We start from the raw sequence: 19,965 nt of genomic DNA, 5'->3' as shown, positions 1-19,965 counted from the left end.
AACTGGGTGGTGCATGCTGCCCTGTGCTCACGGTCATCAGGACTAGAAGCTCCTGGCAGCTTTATTCTCTATGATCAAGTACCCCTTCAAACCCAAAAGCTATCTCAACAAGTGGCCATCATTGCTTGGAAGTAAATTCCATAGTTGAGCTATGCACTGTGTGACAAAGTATTCTCTATTCTTTATTCAATTTATAACTTGCCCTTCCTCACTGGGAGCACAGGACAGCTAACAACCTATGTAAGACACACAAACACATGAAACCATGCCTCTCAACTTACAAATAGAATAAATAGAATAAAAGCTAAAACACTAAAACAAAGGACTTGCTTACACCTGCAACACCTGTACAGATACATCTGCCTTTACCTGGCATCAAAATTACAGTGTTGTAGAAAAGGGGATTCCCACAGCTAGGCAGCATATGGGTCTAGTATATGTGGTAGCCTCACAAGGGTCTAGCATATGTGGTAGCCTCACAAGCCACATTCTTGAAGGACAGTCATAAGTGCTTCCCAGGCCAAGTAGCCTCAGTCTATCTCAACAGCTCTTTCCTGTTCCCTTCTCTATGGAGATTTCTTATTGTAAGTTTGGCATGCAGAGAGAATGAAACGTGCAGCTCTGAATTCTACGCCTGGGGCTTCCATACTGTTATGTGGTCCATCTGTGCAATCAAATGAGACTAGCTCATAGTGAAAGTGAATAGATAAGGTGCTGACCTTTCTGAAACGGGCTTGCAATGGACAGGAAACAGAAAAATACTGCAGGTTCAATCAACAAAATTGTCCTGGCGGTGATATAAATACTTGAAGCCATCTTATTGGCACTCAGACCACTGGTCTGTCTTGGCCGCTGCTGATCATCATATTCACAGCAGCTCTCTTGAGGCCCTCGGATGGAGACTGGGGGGCTCTCCCAGCTTTGCCGCCTGGTGCTATTGTCCATAGGCAATTGTGGAACCAACTGCCTAGGCAAGTAGACAAGGATTGGGCTCTTCACTGCTGGAGGGATTCAGGCGAGGACTGAAGAGCCATCTGTCGGGGGCACTTTACCCTGAATTCCTGCTCAGGGCAGGGGGCTGGACTTGATGGCCTAAATCACCCTTTCTAACTGCAGTTCTATGGTCTTTTAAAAGCAGGAATGGACACTAGATTGAACCCATCTGTGCCCTTCCATGCACAAAGCACAAGGTCTCCCACCTGATCCAGGGCACTTCCCTTGCTCAGAGTAATTCCTGAGTGCCTCATTCACTGCAGAATTCACTGCTACAAGACAGGATGATGACCAGTCACTAGCACAGGATTTTGCATTTGTAAGTTCTGGTCCAAGTCATTCATAGACAATAATTCTATTCGACGGCCATTAAAGATATCATAGCAACTATATCTATAGCCATTGGATATATTCCTTTTTATTTCCCAGGCCATTCATGTATAATTTTAATCTTCCGTGGCAATGTTTTTATATTTTCATTGTCCCTGTCTGCATTGTTTTTTTTGTTTTGAGTACCAGCTGCTGTAAAATGATATTACTGGAGTATGTGTGTACACAGGTGTGAAAATGTACATACTCATGTATACCTACATACACACACAGCATAATTTTGTGCATGTCTACTTAGATGTACACCCCACCAGTTCCACACAACTCATTTCCATGTGAGCCTGGGACTACAATCCAAATCATGGAACCTCCATGTGCAGAAGCTGTGGGCCACTGGAGGATGCCAGATATTGGGAAATGGGGAGGCTGGATAGCACCTTCCTTACAAGGTCCTAGGGACTTCCAGATGCCAGAACAGCATGTTGGATTAGACAGACCTGGGTCTGATTCTGCAATGAAAAAGCTAGAAAGGCAATGTGGCCTTCACTGCTCACCTTTCTCCAGACTCAGGAGCAATGCTATGAAGAGTAATCATCAGCAATGCTCCAAACAAGACTAAACTCGATAGATAGATGATAGATAGATAGATAGATTTCTTATATATAATCTAATTACTTCTTCCTTTAAATATGGTGATGCTTGGGCCCTCGGATGTGCTTCCTTCTGCCCCTGTTTGCCAGACACTCTGTCTCTTCTTGCTGCTGTTAATGAATGGCCACAGCAAGCTGTCGCAACACTGACCCTTCTGAGCAGCTCTGCAGGGCACGCAGGCTGATCAGTAATAAATATTGATTTGTCGGCAGGAGGAACAGCAGCATTTTATGGCCCTGCTGGGGACACCCAAGTGGTGACCAATTTAAGAAGGGGTCAAATGCTTAATAGGATGCTAATCAGCTCTTTATACAAGCAAGCAACAACACTAAGGGCTTCCGAAGTGCTACACAACTCTGACCAAGCCGAAGACAGAAAATTTATTGCCATTTCTAGGCACAGGTTGGTGCCTTTTTAAGCATAGCCAACTGCTCTGGTCAGCCCCGGGGTTGCTGCAAACAAGGCTGCTTCAGACCCTCAGCCTGCAGCTTGTCTCCAAATGGCAATAAATTGTCTCTGTTTCCTTGCTGAAGCAAAATCATATTTAATTCTTTTATTTAGGGCTCCAAGAGGTCTCCTGCTAAACTTGTGCTCCACATTTTAAAGAAGGCTTGTGAAAGAAGGACACTGTTTTCATGACACAAGAAGAGCCGTGCTGGATTGCACCAAAGGTCCAGCACTTATGGCATTGTACCCCATCCATCACCCTTAGCTGTTCGCCACATCAAGACATTCCAGTCTATACATTTATCTTACCCTAGGTCCATTTCCTCTTTTTCTCTGTCCCCCTCTCTCCTAGGTCAGCACATGCAGCCATTTAAATATAGGACGAATCTTGGCTCAGACTAGTATTTTATAGAAAAATATTGGGGAATTCATGGTTGGGTGGGCCCAAACTTAATAGTTAAAATGACGATGCTCATTAGATTGGAATGGTGGGGGGCAGTGTTTGTGTGTTTTTGCTTTAAATAGTACATGCAAAAATTACAGTAAGGAAAATGACATCCCTCCAGGAATCTGTCAACCAGCTCAACTTTTTCATATTGATTTATGATGAGGTTGGCTTTACCTGTAGGAACTTCACAATGTACTAAATTATTTTGTAAATCAATCCTACCCCCCACCAACATCCTTGCCCTGACATATTGCTTCAAAATGAACCACTGATCTCAATGGGTTTTATGGGCAAATCAATACACATAAGATGCTCCAAAGTGACCATGAAGTGGAACTCTTTTTTTCTTGGTGGTGGGAGAGAAATTATAACTAAGAAAGAGGGATCAAGATATCCCCCTAACAACAAAAAGCAATTAAACTTCCAATTGTAGGTGACCGTGGTTCCCTGCCAAGCCGTCACTTTTGCCTGTCATGTCCCCTTTCCTGAATGGAAGAGCGGTCCAATTCCTCCAAATATTTCTCCTTTTCCCTTTGCAATGGCATGGATAGGACACAAAGGAGAAGGTAAGGAGATTATCAGGATTCATTTCAGAAGATATTATTGGCCTTTCATGTTGCTCCCAGGAAGAAAGAAGAGACAGCAGACCTAAAGCATTTAAAGCCAACCTCAACCAAAATCCTATTACAATCACATCTGCTCTCCAAAGAGCCATGAAAGTATTCATAAGACTTGGATGGGTCTATATCTGCGTCTGAAACAGAGATGATTGAGCACTGAGCGGTAAAACTGGCACTTGTGGAATATTGCATTGGTAAGGATCAGCTCTTTGGAAGAGTGCCTACCCTTGCACGGAGTTTGTGCATTTATCCTAAACCATGCCTAAGAAATTCTTAATTAATGCACTCTGCACATGAAACGGTGCTCTGATATGGCCGGGTTCATGCTGAGGGCATCTTTTGTTACTGACTTCCCCCATTTTGAATAAGAAGATAGCTTCCAGAGTTACTTGGTCTGGACGTATATCATGTTCTGTTGAGTATCTCATGATATTCAACTGTTTGGTTCAGAGATTGTGGGGGGGGGGGGGGGGTTAGGCCCCAAAAGGGGGCCAAAAGGAAAAACGGGCCCAATTCCCCCCAGCGGGGGGGGGGAAGGCGGGGGGGGGGGGGTCTGGCCTTGCTGGGATCTCCATCTGGTGTACTAAAATATGCTTCGCCGGAGGACCACCCCCACATTGCCTGACCCCGCCTCCTTTCCCCCATCACTCCTCATCTGTTGACTCCCAGGGTCTGTACAATTGCTCCCCCACCCCATTCTAAAAGGCATCAGCAGATGGCTAAGATTATAATGGCAGTTCATGCCATGTAATGTATATTTAATGTATTTTTCCACTAATAAATACTTTTGCATGAATTTTACCTTACAAAATGCATTGTAGGACACATTTACTCTAAAATACAACAAAGATCCCTTTATCTGCTGGAGCAACATTATCTACCATGGAGCACCTTTCACTTAGTAGGGGTTAGCCTTGGTCCAAAAGAGAAGTTGAAAAGTGCCTTGAATGCCAAAGAGACGTCATATAGTGCTTCCTTTCAGTGCAAAATTTTGATTTATTAGGGGAAGAAAATAAATTGTATGCTGAGGTTGCTAGGATATATGGTAAGAACAAATCTATCCATTAAATAGTGAAAAAGGAAATGTACATGTACAGTATAGAGTACATATAGTTCACTATTATCTGCAGTTTCAGGAATCTGCTGAAACCTATCCCTGTAGATAGTGGAGTCCTGCTGTACACACTTCGGTACATTGAAATTGCTGGAAATTGCATTGCAAAAGCCAGAGAGACATGAAAATGGAAATATAGCTACACTGCGAGCTGTTTTCTGAGAACTGCAAGTCAGGATGGTTGGTTGGCGTGAAATAACCAGATGAAATCCATACTTACCCCAGTGTGGCACAGGTGCTCTCACCAAAACAGTAACCGCAGCATAAAGCCCTATGACACTTGGTGGGAATACCGTTACTCTGAACAACATCTGTCTTACCAGCATCCTTCCTCTTTTCACGTGAAAGCTCATGAACATTTGCTCCAATCTCATCTCTCAATTTCCTGATAATGTCTTCCAGGGCAGGAATGTTCTTGCTTTCCAGGTTGATGAAAAATTCATACTCGTCCTTGTTCAGTCGGGAAGGTCTGGATTCAATGTGGGTCAAATTTATTCCCTTTCCCTAAAAGAATGAGAGCAGCATGGCAAACAGGACGCTACTTTTGTGTTGACTTAGAAAGTGGCTAAAATTTTATCTGCTCATGTCCTCTGCCTTATTCTGTATTCAGACCTGTAGACAAAGAACTTTTGCTTATAAAATTAATATTCTTGTGGTTTGTGTAAAAACTTTCATATTTAAAGCTATGGAAATCATAGACAAGACAACTTGAACAATTTACAAGAGACTGCAGCTGCCCCACTACATAATCTTGGGGAGTTATACACCTCAAAAGGAGGCGCTTGATCTCTAGATTGTCTTTAAAGGGCAAGGGATCTTAATGCACAAGGGCAAGGGTTTTAATGCACATGGCCAGAGAGAACAAGCCCTGGTTTTGCATTCACACAAACATACACCATCCTTAGAAAGGAAAGGAAAGTTCATTAGTTAGAAAAACGCAGAGCAGGCACAAGCTTTTAACCCAATGTTTCCTGGATATTCCTGTTGCATCTATATTTCTAAAGAGATAAAGAACACCCTGCCAGAGAGAGGGAGGGAGGGAGGGAGGATGGGGGTCCATTACATGTCCTGCACGGTGGACTCCCAACAGCGGCCTTATGTGTGGGTAGGAAGGGTGCAAGGCATCCACAGCTAGGCGGGGGTGGGGTGGGGGGCAGACCTGTTTTTGGAGCTTGCCTCCCTCTTCCGGCTGTGTGCAGAGCATGTCTTTGTTTGTGCTCAGAGTCTGCATGTACAGCTTGCATGTCCAGAGACTGTGTGTTCGGAGTGTGTGTGATTCTTTTCCAGGTCCCTGATTCTTCTGTGATTTCTCTCTAAACATGTGTCCATGGGAAAGATGAGTTTCCCAGACTTATTGCTGGAAGGGTGCTCACTTGCTTCCCAATGACCTGAACTGTTGTTTCTTTGGGTAAGAGACAAGTTCTTTTTCTATGTCTGCTAGGTGGCGTGGATGATGTAATTTCAGTGTGCCTCAGGACAATGGGTCATCTTCTTTGCAGGGTTGTTTTGCCTAATTCACTTTAAGGGCAAAAAGACTGCCCTTTTCCAGTATTCACCCTTCTCTCACACAGGCTAGCCCAGGATATTAGGTCCTTCTTGCTGAATTCAAGCCTACCTGACATGGCCTGTGGCCTGAAAACCCCTCCTGGCCTGGGAGCTTATGGCTATGGTGCTCATATTGATACATGCATGGGTCACATAGCCCTGCATGCGTCATTCTACAAAGGAGAGAACGGACATCCATCTGAGGCAGTGGAAGCACTAGAGTGGTCGTCCTGGATACCTCACCCTTTCCTTCCACCCAGCATCTCTGACAGAAGTCAACAAATACTGATCATGATGGCTATATCTGACTGCAGACTCTTACTACAAGAGGGATTTATTGTGCACTAGAAGTCTTAATGCATGGCTGTTTATGAGTTCCTTAGAGGCTGATGTGACCCTCTATTTTCACTTCTGTTTTTCAAGAACACTTTCCCAGTGTGTTTTGTGAGGGTTTTTTAAAGAGAGGGAAATGGAATATTATTTCCAAAAGGGAGTAAAATGCATTTCCCGCTTAACTGCAGGAAATATTAACTTCAATATTCAGCAACTGCACAGCACCACCTAGAAGTTAAGCGGTGGAAAAGCTCTTTCTAGCAACAGAGCTTGGATCCCAATTCTGACATGAAACCAAAAGTAGATAGAGGGGATTACCAACCTCTTATAGAAGGGCAGTTTCTACGATGTGTGCTTCCTAAATCCGTCTGGTTTGCTACTGTGGAGATCAGGAGGCTACTAAGGATAATTTATTCATGCATTCATTCCTGCTGTATTCTCTGCCTTTCTTAAGGAGTTCTTAGCCAAATTCTATTTCAGAGGGGCGCATTCCAGTGATGGATGGGGGTGAAGGCAATCAGGGTATGGCAAAAACTACCCGAAATGCCAGCATATTGCAGCTTAAAGCCCTCGTGCCGGGAGCCAAACCTTAGGCGAGGAAAGCCAACCTTTCAGAATAGAGGGAAAAAGCTGGGAAACCACTGAATGATTGGCTGTTGGTGGGCAGGGGTCATAGCTCTCTGGGACCTCAAGTGGGCAGGATTTGGCTAATTGGCCTGCAGTTTTGCACCCCCACTGCAAAGAACTAAGTGCACTTGGGTAGTTGCTTGGAATAACAGCATTCCACTGAGGTTTTTCTAAAGAGGTGGCAGTGGCCATGTTGAAAAGAATAATCACAGCAAATGCTTTTTTTGCAATTGAATCTTGAATCTATTCAAGAGCAGGAGAGACTCTTCCCATTAAGCACAGAGAACGCTGAGATGATCCCCTGCTAATAGGCTGGATGTGCACTTTCCTAACTTCTTCACCATGGGTGCTGTGGACAAACTTAAATTGTTTGGCCAGATACCAACACAATACTTTGAAAAGGTCAGAAGTGCATTGAAATCCTGTGGCTCAGGAAAGATGTTCTTCTAATTGAGGCAGCCTCCATGTAAAGAATGCATTTAACTAGGCTGAGCCCTAAGGTCAAGTTGTTTTAGTTCTCTAAAAGTCTGCATCACACACAGACAATGCTTTGTATGTGCTATTTAATTAGGTGCCTACAAATCACTGGAGGACTCCAGAGTTAGAAGCTAAAAATTACTCCAAGCAAGATTTATTGTGATGGAGACCAGAGCCAGCATGTCACCGTCTGTTCTCAGGGAGGGGTCCTCCATGGTGCCACCACTGGGACTGAGATTTTTGATTTATATTGGAGATTTATTTGACCTCACTGTGAGAACACACTCAAATATTCCACTTAGTCAATCAAATTTAACCTCAGAAGAGCAGGCAGAATCTTGTAGAGCCAGTTCTGAACACCAGCAATCCACTGTTGTCCTTAAGTATAGATTAAAAGCAAAGAACTCTGTACCTGAGCCTCTGCCATGGGATGGAAAGGGGGTGAAAGTCTGGATGACTCCTTTTGAGCACTGCACCAGTGAGACAATAATTTGGGGTTCCCAGAAAGGGACAGATGACTGACGAGGCCATGGTCATGGTTATAGAGCAGGGGGTCAGTGGATGGAGTGGGGGCAGTGACAGTGTAGTGGGCACTCTCACAACATGGTTGCCATGGGAGAGCGTACCCATCCATAAAATGGTTGTCATGCTTGGCATGGCGATCAATGGAAATCTGCGCATGCTCATTTTATGCAAACCTCTGCTCTGTTTGTGCTACTTCTCCTCTTTTTTGGCAAGATGTAAATGGCCAGAGTAAGACCTACTGAACAATTTGGGACCTTATTCCACGTAGACATATAGAGGATTGTGCTGCAAAAATTGCTGTGGGGCTTCTTTATTTTATTGGCGTGTTTCAAGCCAAACTTTTGTGACATCGTCCGTTTTATAGGCTGTTGGAATGCATCCAAATGAACTGTGTGTTACCATGAAGTTCACCAATGAAGAATATGGAGCAGGGGGTCAGACTAGTTGGCCCGGGAGGCTCCTTCTGACTTGCTCTGTTTCTATGTTTCTATATAGCAGTTTAGAAAAACTAGAGGAGCTTCTGAATCCTAATTCAGTATTCATCCTCCACCTCATGTCTTAATACTAAAATTGCCACTAATTGCAAATAATTGCATTGCTGAGTTCTTCAAATTTAAATATCAGTCAGTATCTGCAGCCCAGAGAGTCCAACATAGTGATGGGTTTAAATGCCATGAAAAGCAACCCTGAGTGGTCTCCATCATGCACATGTATGTGCCTGACAAGAGGCTTCTGCGATTGCATGGTCTCCACCCTTCCCATTCAGCCATCCTGCTGTTGGTTCATCTTCCATCAGGCACCATTCCTGAAATTAATCTTAGGCTGGATGGCTGGAGTCGCTCCTACAGTTGTTGCTCCTTCCAGGGGACTCTGTAGCAGCTGTATGCCAAGACTGTGGAAACCACAGTGGTGGGTTTGCACAACTGGAGAAACCACGGGGAAGCATGGAAACCATAGATCAAATTTGTTTCTTGCTGTGGTTTCTAAAAACTAAACGGGTCACCCTGCCATGCTACAACAGGATGTGGATGAGATGGCAGAGCATCCCGCTCAAGAAAACCTCCATGGCAAGGCATGTCGTGCCATGTGAACCTGCCCATTGCCTTCCGAGCAAACTTAGCTTTTGCCTTTCCATCCACTGAGCTCTCTCAGCAGCAGCATCTGTGGCTTGGGCCAGAAGCAGCGGTGCCCGACAGCTTTGCTAATGTGCATTAGAGAAGTTAAATAAATTAAATAGTGCCTCACCAATTCGCAGTTCTTCCCAGGATGCACAGCCCACTCACCCAGGACTTTTACATCATCACAATGGTTACAATCAAGTCTTTCATCTTAGGGGTGGACAAACTCTCTAGGAATCAACAGCTCTCCCCATACTCATTTATTACAGTTGCTGCCTGACTAGCTTTTGGTTTTTTTCAGTCCCCAGCACTATAATCTTTCAGATGAGCTAACATACATGCAAATAAGAAATTGAAATGTGCCCTCAGTTCCACAAACCAGTGAACCACAGCGCATTGCATAACGGCGGAATTACGGATTTCTAGTTATAGGAATGCATTTATATCTAAATGCATCTCTGTACCTAAGACTGAACACCTGCACATTTGATGCAGATCTGTGCTCTTTCCCTGTGCTGATTTTCCTCTGTTTGGCAATGCGTAAGAAGTTGCCTTTGCAGAAGTGCCACAGGTGAATGAGCAGCCACGCAGCCCTGTGTGCCATTCTCTGACACCCAGATTTCTGCCAGTGCAAACAGCCTTGGAGTTTTGGAGGCAACTTAGTGGCAGAGTGAGCACTTGGCATGCAGATGGCTCCAGGTCTGGTCTCCAGTGCCTCCAGCTGGGATTTGGGAAGCCCTCAATATGAAAACTAGGGAAGTTACTGCCAGTGTAGAGGAAACTGGGCAGTGTGGACTAGCAGCTTCAGGCAGCTCCCTATATTCTGAAACTACAGCTCTGTGCATTCTGTGCCAGAAGCCCATACCCTCTGATCTGTGAGTAAGCCCCACTGAATTCAATGGCACGTACTCCTGAGTAGACAGATTATAGAATTGGATTCCTACCCAGATTTAGCAATTGCAGTATAAACCAAGCTTGGGGCTGGGATTTGTTTCTCCACACAGTAACTTGTCAATGAACGAAATCCGATTGTTAGCACATACCATTAGCACCAAAATTTATTGCCAGGTGCTGGTAGGCTTTGATAAGTAGGATCTTTGGGTTTCTCGAGTCAACAGCTCTCTAGTTTTTCTCATCTGGAATGTGTAGCTACTGAAATGCAAGAGGCTGCTACAAAGCCCCATCAGCAACATCTGGGCATTGCCTTTGATATTAAAAGGGTTTGTTCCACACCTGGGAGTACCACTTCATTGCTTTTTCTGGGAAACTGAGTGCAATAGCAGCTGGACAGAGATCAGACTGACATCAGCATCTGCACATTCCTAATGCTGTTCCCATAGTGCCCACATTTGGATGTAGTGATGTCTGTTGAATTCAGTTTCCAAATCATCCAAGCATGCCCTGTTTGTAATTCCAAACACAATTGGGAACACATCTTTTCAAAAAAAAATTGCATGTTCCCAAACTTGCAAGGGGAAAAGTGCACTTTGAAATGCAGGTGTTCTTTTTAGTGCCCTTTTCTGCTTTGTCAATAGGGAAAAATGCACTTTTAAAAAAATGCATTCAGAAATGCAGATTTTCCATTTTGAGATGCACATATTTCTTATAGGAATGAACAAGAAAAGTTGCTGCAAGCAAAAACAGGACTGAGTCAAATCCAGCTCTGAAGTGAAGCTTGGAGAATTTTGGCACATTCAAATATATTTTCTGTAGCTGCAGTGTTGAAGCTGAATTCTATTTCAGAGAAGCTCTTGAAGGCTGCATTCCAGTAGTGGATGGGCCAAAATACCCAAAACAAAACAAAACAAAACAAAACAAGCCTATCATGTTTGAGTTTAAAGGTCTGGCTGTAAAGAACTAAACTGTAGGGGAGGCAAAGTCCTCATATTCAAATGTGAGGGAAAAAAACTCCATAAAGGCCAGGAAACCATCTGAAGATTGGTAGCCAGAGATATGGCTAGCTAGGGAACTATAGACTGGGACTTCAGATTTGAAGCTCACAGCCTTTCTTTAGGCCCTCACATGCGTCCCAGAGATGATGGAGTGCCAGTTGGTGGGAAGAGAATGGGCCAGACTGTGACCACGACTACAGTCTGAGAGACAACAATTCAATTATTTCCTTTTAAGTCTGCCTTATTTCTTTATTACATTTTTCTATTGTCTCATAGCCCATTAGATTCTCTAGGCAGTTTACAAATTTAAAACATCTAACAACAATAAAAAAATCACATTTAAGTGAACAAAAACAATAAACCAGTATAACAATAAAGATCAACAACCTACAGCACTTAAATTAATACATGGAATAACGGCAGATGAAAAAAGAATTAAAACAGATCTTCTTCATTATAATATCAGAAAAATAAAGTTTTCAGCTGGTGCCAAAAAGAAAACAAAGATGGCACCAGTCAGTTCTTCTTGGAGAACATGTTTCAGAGATGGGTTTCAATTGCTGAGAAGGCCCTTCTCCTAGTTATCCACCCCACCCCCCTCTTTGCTTCTTTTGGGATGGTTCCCTGAGAAAGACCTCCACTGATGATCTTAGGGTCCAAGTAAGAACATATGGAACAAGGTGCTCCTTCAGACAACCTGGCCTCAAGCCATTCGGTGCTAGCAAAATGTGCTAACAATTGGATTTCATTCATTGACAAATTATTGTGTGGAGAAACAGGCACCTTCACTTGGGCCTGGACTTTGACTGGAAGCCAGTGCAGCTGAAAGAGGACCAGGATGATACAGTCCCGTGAGCCAGTCCTCACTAATAGCCCTGCTCTGAATCATTTGGAGTTTCTGGACCATTTGCCATGATTGCTGCCATGACTGACTTCATCATGTTGGCCTGCACTGAAATGAAAACTGTCACTGAGTATAAATTAAAAGACATTTTACATCCTGCTGAATTTAAATGTTCCTTTGAAGCTTGAGTTGGGCAGCTATGCAGTTGAGCCCTTAGCATTCTATACACTATCCAAATATAAATTCCTGGTTAAAATGCCAGATATCGCCTGCTGTTTAAAGTATGTGTGCATTTCTTATGTCAGAGCAGTGGATGGTTAATTTTTAGCATATTCCAAGCGATTATGCCCATTGCATCAATATACAAACACCACTCTCCTCTGGAAACGGCCACCTCCTAGAACACTTTCACTAAGGCAAACATTGCTTTGGCTAAGCGCATCGAAATTGCTGAAAGAGATAACAGCTGCTTTGAAGTTTGCTTAACAGGTTTGGGGACTAGAGAAATCCATGTTAAAAGTCTTCTAACCTACTTCACATCCCAACAGGAAGAGGGATATGGGAATTCTTTTTGGAGACAAATTCAGGAGTAATCTGTCAAAGCTGCATAGCATGGGGTGCGGCCCAAGCCAGAATTAGCCGCCTTGCCCCTTCTCTTCCCAGTAGGATGCCAGGGGAGAGACAGACTGCTTTGGACAGGGATATGATCACATTGCTCTCATTTTGGAAATCTGGCCAAGATCTGAGATCTTTCAACCTGAAGATGTTGAACTAGAGCAGTTTTGTGTGCTGTTTACAAGACACTGCCAAGTTCAATTGCCTTGCTAATAACACTGTTGTGCTCTGTTGACCCCTCCCACAACTAATTAAGGCTGCAGTCCAATTCCCACAGATGCGAAAGGAAGCCTTATTAATGCAATGGCACTTACATGTATAGGACTGTGTTCTAAGTGACCACTAACTGTGACAGGTGCTGAGAAGTGGAAACGAGTCCTATGAGGAAAGGTTGGAGGAACAGGGTATGGTTAGACTAGAGAAGAGGCAACAAGACAGTTCTCTTCAAATCCTAGAAGGGCCGCTGCACAGAAGAAGCCGAAGTCTTCTTTTCTGCTACCCCAAAGGCCAGGCTTTAGATCTAGCAAGCTTGACTTATAACAGGGTCCACAAATTCCAGACATCAGGGGCTGCCTCTACACCAAAAAAATTCAGTGGCCACAAGTGGGGGCCACAAAAATAAAAATACCTGGGAGGTTTGCATGGATGGAGTGGTGTTAGAGTGCTGGGCTGAGGATCTGGGAGACCCTAGTCCCAAATCATGGTTCTCAGCCATGACCTTCACTGGGTGACTTTGGGCCAGTCACTCACTCTCAGCTTAGCCCACCTCACAGGGTTGTTGCTGCAGGATATAAATGCAGTGTAAGGTGGCCAGCTAGGCCATGCATTGCACACCCCGAGTTATTCCAGTTGAACACCGGGAGAAATGCTTTGCAATGTGATGCTCTTGTTGCCACATGGGGACTCCATGAAAGGAAATAATGGTAAAGGCTCTGAAAGAGGGGGGAATGCTGTCAGTCACAAGAAGAAAGCACAAAAAGAGCCCAATCCCCCCTCATATGAAAATGTCTAGTGAATGTTGCAAAGATGATAAAACAGAGATAAGGAATCTTCGTGGCAAATGACTACCTAAATGACAACCGAGGGCTCCAACTGAGGCAGCTTGCAAGGTGTAAGTCACAGGGCAGCTCTTAACTCCCGTGCCCAAATACACTCTCTTGTGATGCTTAATGCACAGGCTCAGCTTGTGTTTGATACACCCATTGAAAATCCAGTTCCGAAGTTGTTCCATGCACATGCAAGTTTGTTTTGCTGCAGAAGGACTTTACTATTCTCATTCTTTTGGCTAATCATTAATTTTTCCTTGGATTTGACAAACAGAAGATGCCTTGGGATGTAGAGCTTTTTTCTACTTTTCTTGCACCCACATTTTCATTTCCCAGCTAATTTCATGTTTTTCTTCCAAATATAAAATATGTAGAACACAGTTTATTACACATTTTGTTTTGTTTATAACTTCCCCGCTCCAATGTGCTGCTTTTAAGAACAGCTTTGATGTAAAACCACAGAGCCTGGGATTTCAAAATGAGACACTCTGTCTCCAGCAAGACAAGCAAAGGCATGATTAATTCTATTGTCATCTCTTACACACACACACACACACACACACACACAGAGAGAGAGAGAGAGAGAGAGAGAGAGAGAGAGAGAGAGAGAATGAGGGTGGGGGGAAGAATCGGTGATGCTATTGGAGTTTTGTGCAAAATTTTTTATATGCAGAATGATGTCTCAGAGCAGAACAGTTACTTTTTCCCCAAAGACATATGTTCAGAATTGTGTTCCAAGCTACTTGTGGCTGCATATGCATGGCTGATGCTGAAAACAACACACATAATTCCAGCCATGTCAGGCTCACATCATGCCACATTTCTCCACCTCCCTCACTACCAACAGCCATGGGCTGCATTTAGACAACATGTTAACCCATACTAAAAGGGCCAGTGCTGGCTGTTGCTTAGCCATGAGTTTTGCTGAAATGTGGTAATCGTGTTGTCTGAATCTAGCTGCACTAACAAGCTATGGTTTGTTAACTACAAACAACCTATGAAGAGAACCCATGGTTTGTTGTTGGGTTCTGAACCATAGGTTGCTCTCCATGGTCTGTTCTCTCAGCTGGGTTCAGACAACATGATAACCCGGGTTTCAGGAACAACCCATAGTTCAGCCTATAGACAATGCCTGAGTGTAGGTTATAGTGTTGTCTGAACCCACTCAATGATATGGAGTAGGAGTGGAGAAAGGTATGATGTTGCACTGTCATAACACTGGAGTCTTTTCCACACATTTTTCACATGTGTGTAATCAATATGCATATGTGGGGAGGAGATATGGATTTCAATGGTGCCAAAATCAAGAGCAAAACATCATGCATCAGGGATTACCCTTTGGATAGCTGGATTTGGATTCAAAAATGCCCCTAGGGTTCTATATGACTTTAGAAAACAAATACCTCAAATATGCGCAGGACCTTAGCCAATGCTCCAACTTCTTCTTTGAGAGAAAAAATCAAGGAGATCACATCATTTTGGATAGTGCTTTCTTCAATGTATCTGGATTCCTATATAATAAATATACAATTAATTGTGTGTCTGTCATCTATACCTAGAAATCAAGAACATTAATAGCAAGAGTTCAAATAATATCAGTGAAGGAAACAGGTATGTCAAACAACATTCCAATGGAACACTGTGTGTTGAATCAGAGACAAAGAAAGATTCTTATAAATGGTCAAGATTGCTTCCAGCAAGTCTCAGTTATATGCTGGCATTTGTGCAATTCAGCCATTTCATAGACCATGTTGGTGAAGCTTGTGAGGACTTACCAAATGTCAGGCTAAACTTTTGCCAGAACTTCCATCCAGTACATGTTTGTTTACAAGAAAAATGGGACAAATACAGACCATCTGGTCCAAGCTAGACATCCCAAAAAGTCTCTTGCATGGTCCAGAGTTCTTAGAGTGAGAATTGGGAAATCCTCATTCCCTTGGCATAAAATTAATAAAAGCCATTCACTACACATGAACTTATGGATGAAAAAATGGCAAAGACATCAAGAACTCCTGAAGACTAGTGGGAAGTTGCACAATTTTATGAAGAGTAGATGCTGAACGTGTTTGCTTGGAAATCTCTCCAAGCTGCATGTGGAGTATTTTCTGTACATCACTTCATCCCACCCCGTCCCACCCCTGCTTTGCCACCCTGGGTAGTCAGAACTTCATGCTCGGCTGCCACTGTGGCAGTCTAAGGTCTTTTCACTTCAGCACATCAGTTTAGGCTGCACTTTAAAACAGGCTGTAGTGAAACAAAAGAGGAGCTGAAACAAGCATGAACACTCACCTGGTTTGCATAACACAACATGCCACTTAGCCATGGTGGGTTGCCATTGTGTGCAAACCAGGTGTATTTGCTGCAGAATGGCCTGTTTCTCAAGACCATGTCACCCTGAGAACGCATGGCTTGCTTCAGGGTTGTTGATACCCAAGGTTATTCAACTAACAACAGGGTCATTGTGTAATGTCCAAAACTGGCAAGGTGACTCCATGAAGGATTACTACTAAAGGCTAGTGAGCTACCCAGCAAAAGCAGCAAAAATCTTTGCTGCTCCTCACAATCTCACTCGTGCCACATCCGTTCTCTCTCATGTTGGAAGGCTCTGTGTCCTCTGCTTCTTGGTCCTAAAGATCAAAGACACCAGAAAGTCGTTCCTATGTATTGCCTTGAACATTGCATAATATTTCCTCTGTTTTACTGCTTTGCCATGACATCTGTGCATGTTCAGCAATACTGCTCGCCGCTCTGGAGGCCACATGCATACGTAAGAATTAATAGTGGAAATAATTGTGCAACTTCCCTAATAGTGTAGGGAAGCAACAAACATGAAAGGTGTGAGCCAAAAACATGGCTGCAGGAGAGAAGAAGGTTTAGGAGCTGGTGTTCTTACTTGGGTGTAACAGGAAACAACCTTTTAAAAAGTTCATTAGAAGGGAGCACCGAAATGGACGATGAAATTGACAAGGACATCAACAAGATCTGGGTATCATTATGCTTGATTAAATAGCAGACATGCAATCTTCCACTCTTACGCAAGAGCACAAGCCCTGGGGTGTGGAGAAAAGGAAATGACTGTCTATTGTAGTTCTAAGGGCTCAGAAAATGAATTCCATTTGGCCATCTTATGGGGTGGTAGAGAGAAGTTTCCTTTAAGAAGACACAAGTCCAGTGGTGCTGAAGAAGGAGTGAAGAAATGAAGAGTTCTGCCACGAAGGTGCCAAGTATACATACCAGAAGCAGCGGCTGAACTGGGCAGGGGCAATGGCAAGTCATGTCCAATTGTTCGCCTTAGCACACAACCAACCAACCCATGCCAGCTTATTCTCAGGTTGGCATAATATGACGTGCAAACCCACCCACTGTTTGAAGAGCAGAGGACAGAAACTATGAAGGTCAAGTCAACATTGCAGATTTATATTCTGGGCTTTGCAAATTTGGACAGGCTTGGGCAGCCAGCCAAACTATATGCAGACAACTGGCTGATCTTACTTCTCCCAGTGAGGTGAAGGAGGGAAGTTTTCCCAGTGGTGTGCTGAGCTCAAGGGGAAGTGGGAGCCACTGGGGAAGACAACATGTGAGGCAACTGAAGGGATAAGCCTTCACTTTCACCCTGAGTTCCACTCATAGGAGGAGGGTGGGAGCTCACTATTGAACTTCAGGAGCTTCAGCACTTTTAAGTACATCCAACTGGCTTTAGGGGAAAAAATCCGTGTCTGTTTTTCACTCTGTCCTGGTGGCAAGCACATGCTGGATTAAAAGACGCTGTCATCACTAGGGACAGGATGAGTACATTTGTCGACCCTAGCTTATACTGGTTGCAAGCCATGCAAAATCTGACATACAGATAGGAAAATAAATGCAAGTTTAGTGAAATGTTTTTCCCAGTTTCTCTGGCCACAAACAGGATAGAAATCTTTGGAAGTCTTTTTGCACATCCTAGAATGGGTAACCTCTGTTGCTTTCTACAGTCACCTGAGCATGCTTTAGTCCTATGCTTTAGTCCCATGATAAAGACCTCAAAGGTGTTCTTCATCAGCACCGTAGAAATGGGTGTAAAGTATGGATTAAGAATGCAGTAGGAAATACTGGTATTGCATCTGTGTTTCCCCACATGCAATATGTGGATTGTTTCACACAAGTAAACACACATCTGTAAGCACCAGTAAATAAGCATTTTCTGATTTTTTCTGATTCTCTGCCTTTATCTAAATATGCACACACATGAAAGATATCCACACATTACATATTTTTCACTGGAGGCACCAGTATAATACCTACATTCATTGCACCTGTCCTCATGTGTATGTCTCCTCTACCAATTCAAATCATTTATACAAAGATCTGTCATTACGAATTACACATAAAAATGCTATGCTTATTCATTACGCTCTCCTTTCTCCAGAGTGATCATATTCAAATTATTAGGCATGTAATAGACAGTCGACTTTTCAATCAGCTTTGCTTTTACAGCAACTTAACATGCAGGAATTAGCAGGTAAATCTTTTCACAGGATGGAGAGAAAAAGGTGATAGCATGCAAATTGCTACAATCAAGCCACTGTTAAAAGCACAGGTACAGAAGCTGTTTGGAAAGTTGGCAATTCTAAAACTGGCAACAGTAGCAAAATGCTTTATTGGGCTACCTCATTAAAAATATTGTCTATGCTGCCCAGCAGCAAAGTTTTCTTAAAATGAAGAACTCACCTGGAGAGTGTCTCCATTCATGTTGGTAACCGGTGTCTCCATTTTCACCCCACGCAGTAATAATCAGGACTGTTCTTACACGTTGGAGAGACGGGTGACCTTTCAGTGTTTGCAGGACCTTTTGTGTACCATGTACACAGATATTTAAAGTTTAGTTAACTGAAGGGACAGCCCCTTCCTTTGATCTCTCCCCTTCTTGGCAAACTTCGGGTAGAGGTGGGGCTTCCTGACACACCCCTCTTACCACCCCCACTAGAAGCAGTAATTGCTCGTCCATGTGCAAGGAAAGCCACAACATTGGAGCACCTTTTAGCTTCAGCGTATGGTTTCTGTTTGGAGGGACTGCAGGAATTAATGTTCTGGCCTTGTGGTTTGGATTCTGCTGTATTTTAATTTCAGTTCTTTGCATTTCTTTATGTTTTCTGATCCATGGGAACAAAAAATAACAGAATGCCACCTTCCAGTTTGTAGTATTTCCATCTATATTGATATCATCAAACCAATCTATTATTTCTAAGTATATCTTTAATCCTAGAAACATAACTTCTTATTCAGAAAAAACACTGAATTTTTTTTATCATCATCATCATCACCACTACTGCTACTTCTGCAGCTGTGGATGAAGTTTGCCTGTGTATTTTGTGAAGAGCAATTTGCTTGTCAAAATAGGTGCCAGCTGGCTGAGAGCGAGAGAGTGAAGAGCAATCACAGTTTATGGTTGAATCAGAGTGGTGGGTTTTCATGTCAAAAAACCCCCAACCAAACACCAAAGCTCACCATCTGATACCAAAATGGAGCAGGAACACATTTTGAGATGGAATTCAGAGAACTTCAGTGATGCCAAGCTTTGCTGAATCCTCCATCACACCTGAAGGCATCAGGGGAGTGAGGAGGATGGAGAAGTAAGACAGACCACTTGGTACACGGCTCTCTCCTCCAGAAGTTTGCTTTCACCTGCCAGCTGCCTCACTCTGAGTAATGATAGGGGTGGCCCAGGATTTGCTTTGGGTGCATGGATTCAGATGTCCAGGACATCTCCATCCACCTCCCTGTTGCACACGGTTGCACCTACATAGAAGGAGGATGGCCTGACCCTGTCACCAGCCACAAAACAGGGGAATCCTGGAAGTCACACCCAGCAAGAACACAAAGGAGAATGAAATCAGCCTCCCTCCTCCATTGGCCAGAGAACGGCACAGCTGGGATCATGCTTCCCCATCTTTTCTGGAGCCTCGACCTTGCAGATGCCAGGAAGACAATCTTTTCAGGGCCAGCATGCACAGCAATGGTAAGCTATGTCTGGAGGGTTGCATCAAGCATAGCAACACAGGTAGAGTATCCCCACCGAAATCAATGGGGCTTAGGTTAGCCCTGTGGACTAACTGAAGTCCCATTGATTTCAACCTGTTTCCTCTAATCTGCCTCCACCCAGCCTGGTGCTCTCTGGATATTCTGGACTTCAATTCGCATCAGCTTTAGCCCACATGGTCAATGGCCCTGAATGATGGGAGCTGTAGTCCAAAATATATCTGGAAGGTACCAGACTGAGGAAGCCTGCCAGGATGCTAGTTGTGTGGGATATATTCCTGGCTTTTTTAAATGAAAATTTCATTTCTTTACAATTCCTCCACCA

General features: G+C 43.6%; 1 protein-coding gene across 2 annotated transcripts in view; it reads right to left on the bottom strand.

Moving 5' to 3' along the window:
* PAH (phenylalanine hydroxylase) overlaps nt 1-18,438 on the bottom strand; it is a 41,098-nt gene extending 22,660 nt beyond the window's left edge. For both annotated transcript variants that reach the window (XM_044441166.1, XM_044441165.1), the window contains exons 1-3: nt 18,333-18,438; nt 15,029-15,136; nt 4,924-5,107 (exon numbers count right to left, since the gene is read on the bottom strand). In XM_044441166.1, the coding sequence (XP_044297101.1) occupies nt 4,924-5,107; nt 15,029-15,136; nt 18,333-18,374 (334 nt within the window). In that variant the 5' untranslated portion in view covers nt 18,375-18,438. The remainder of the gene's footprint in view (nt 1-4,923; nt 5,108-15,028; nt 15,137-18,332) is intronic.
* Nucleotides 18,439-19,965: the final 1,527 nt, after the last annotated feature.

Source organism: Varanus komodoensis, unplaced genomic scaffold (assembly GCF_004798865.1).
Source record: "Varanus komodoensis strain SLA01 unplaced genomic scaffold, ASM479886v1 scaffold39, whole genome shotgun sequence".
Lineage (NCBI taxonomy): Eukaryota > Metazoa > Chordata > Lepidosauria > Squamata > Varanidae > Varanus > Varanus komodoensis.
The sequence above is the reverse complement of the archived record's forward strand: the minus strand, read 5'-3'. Positions and strand labels throughout refer to the sequence as shown.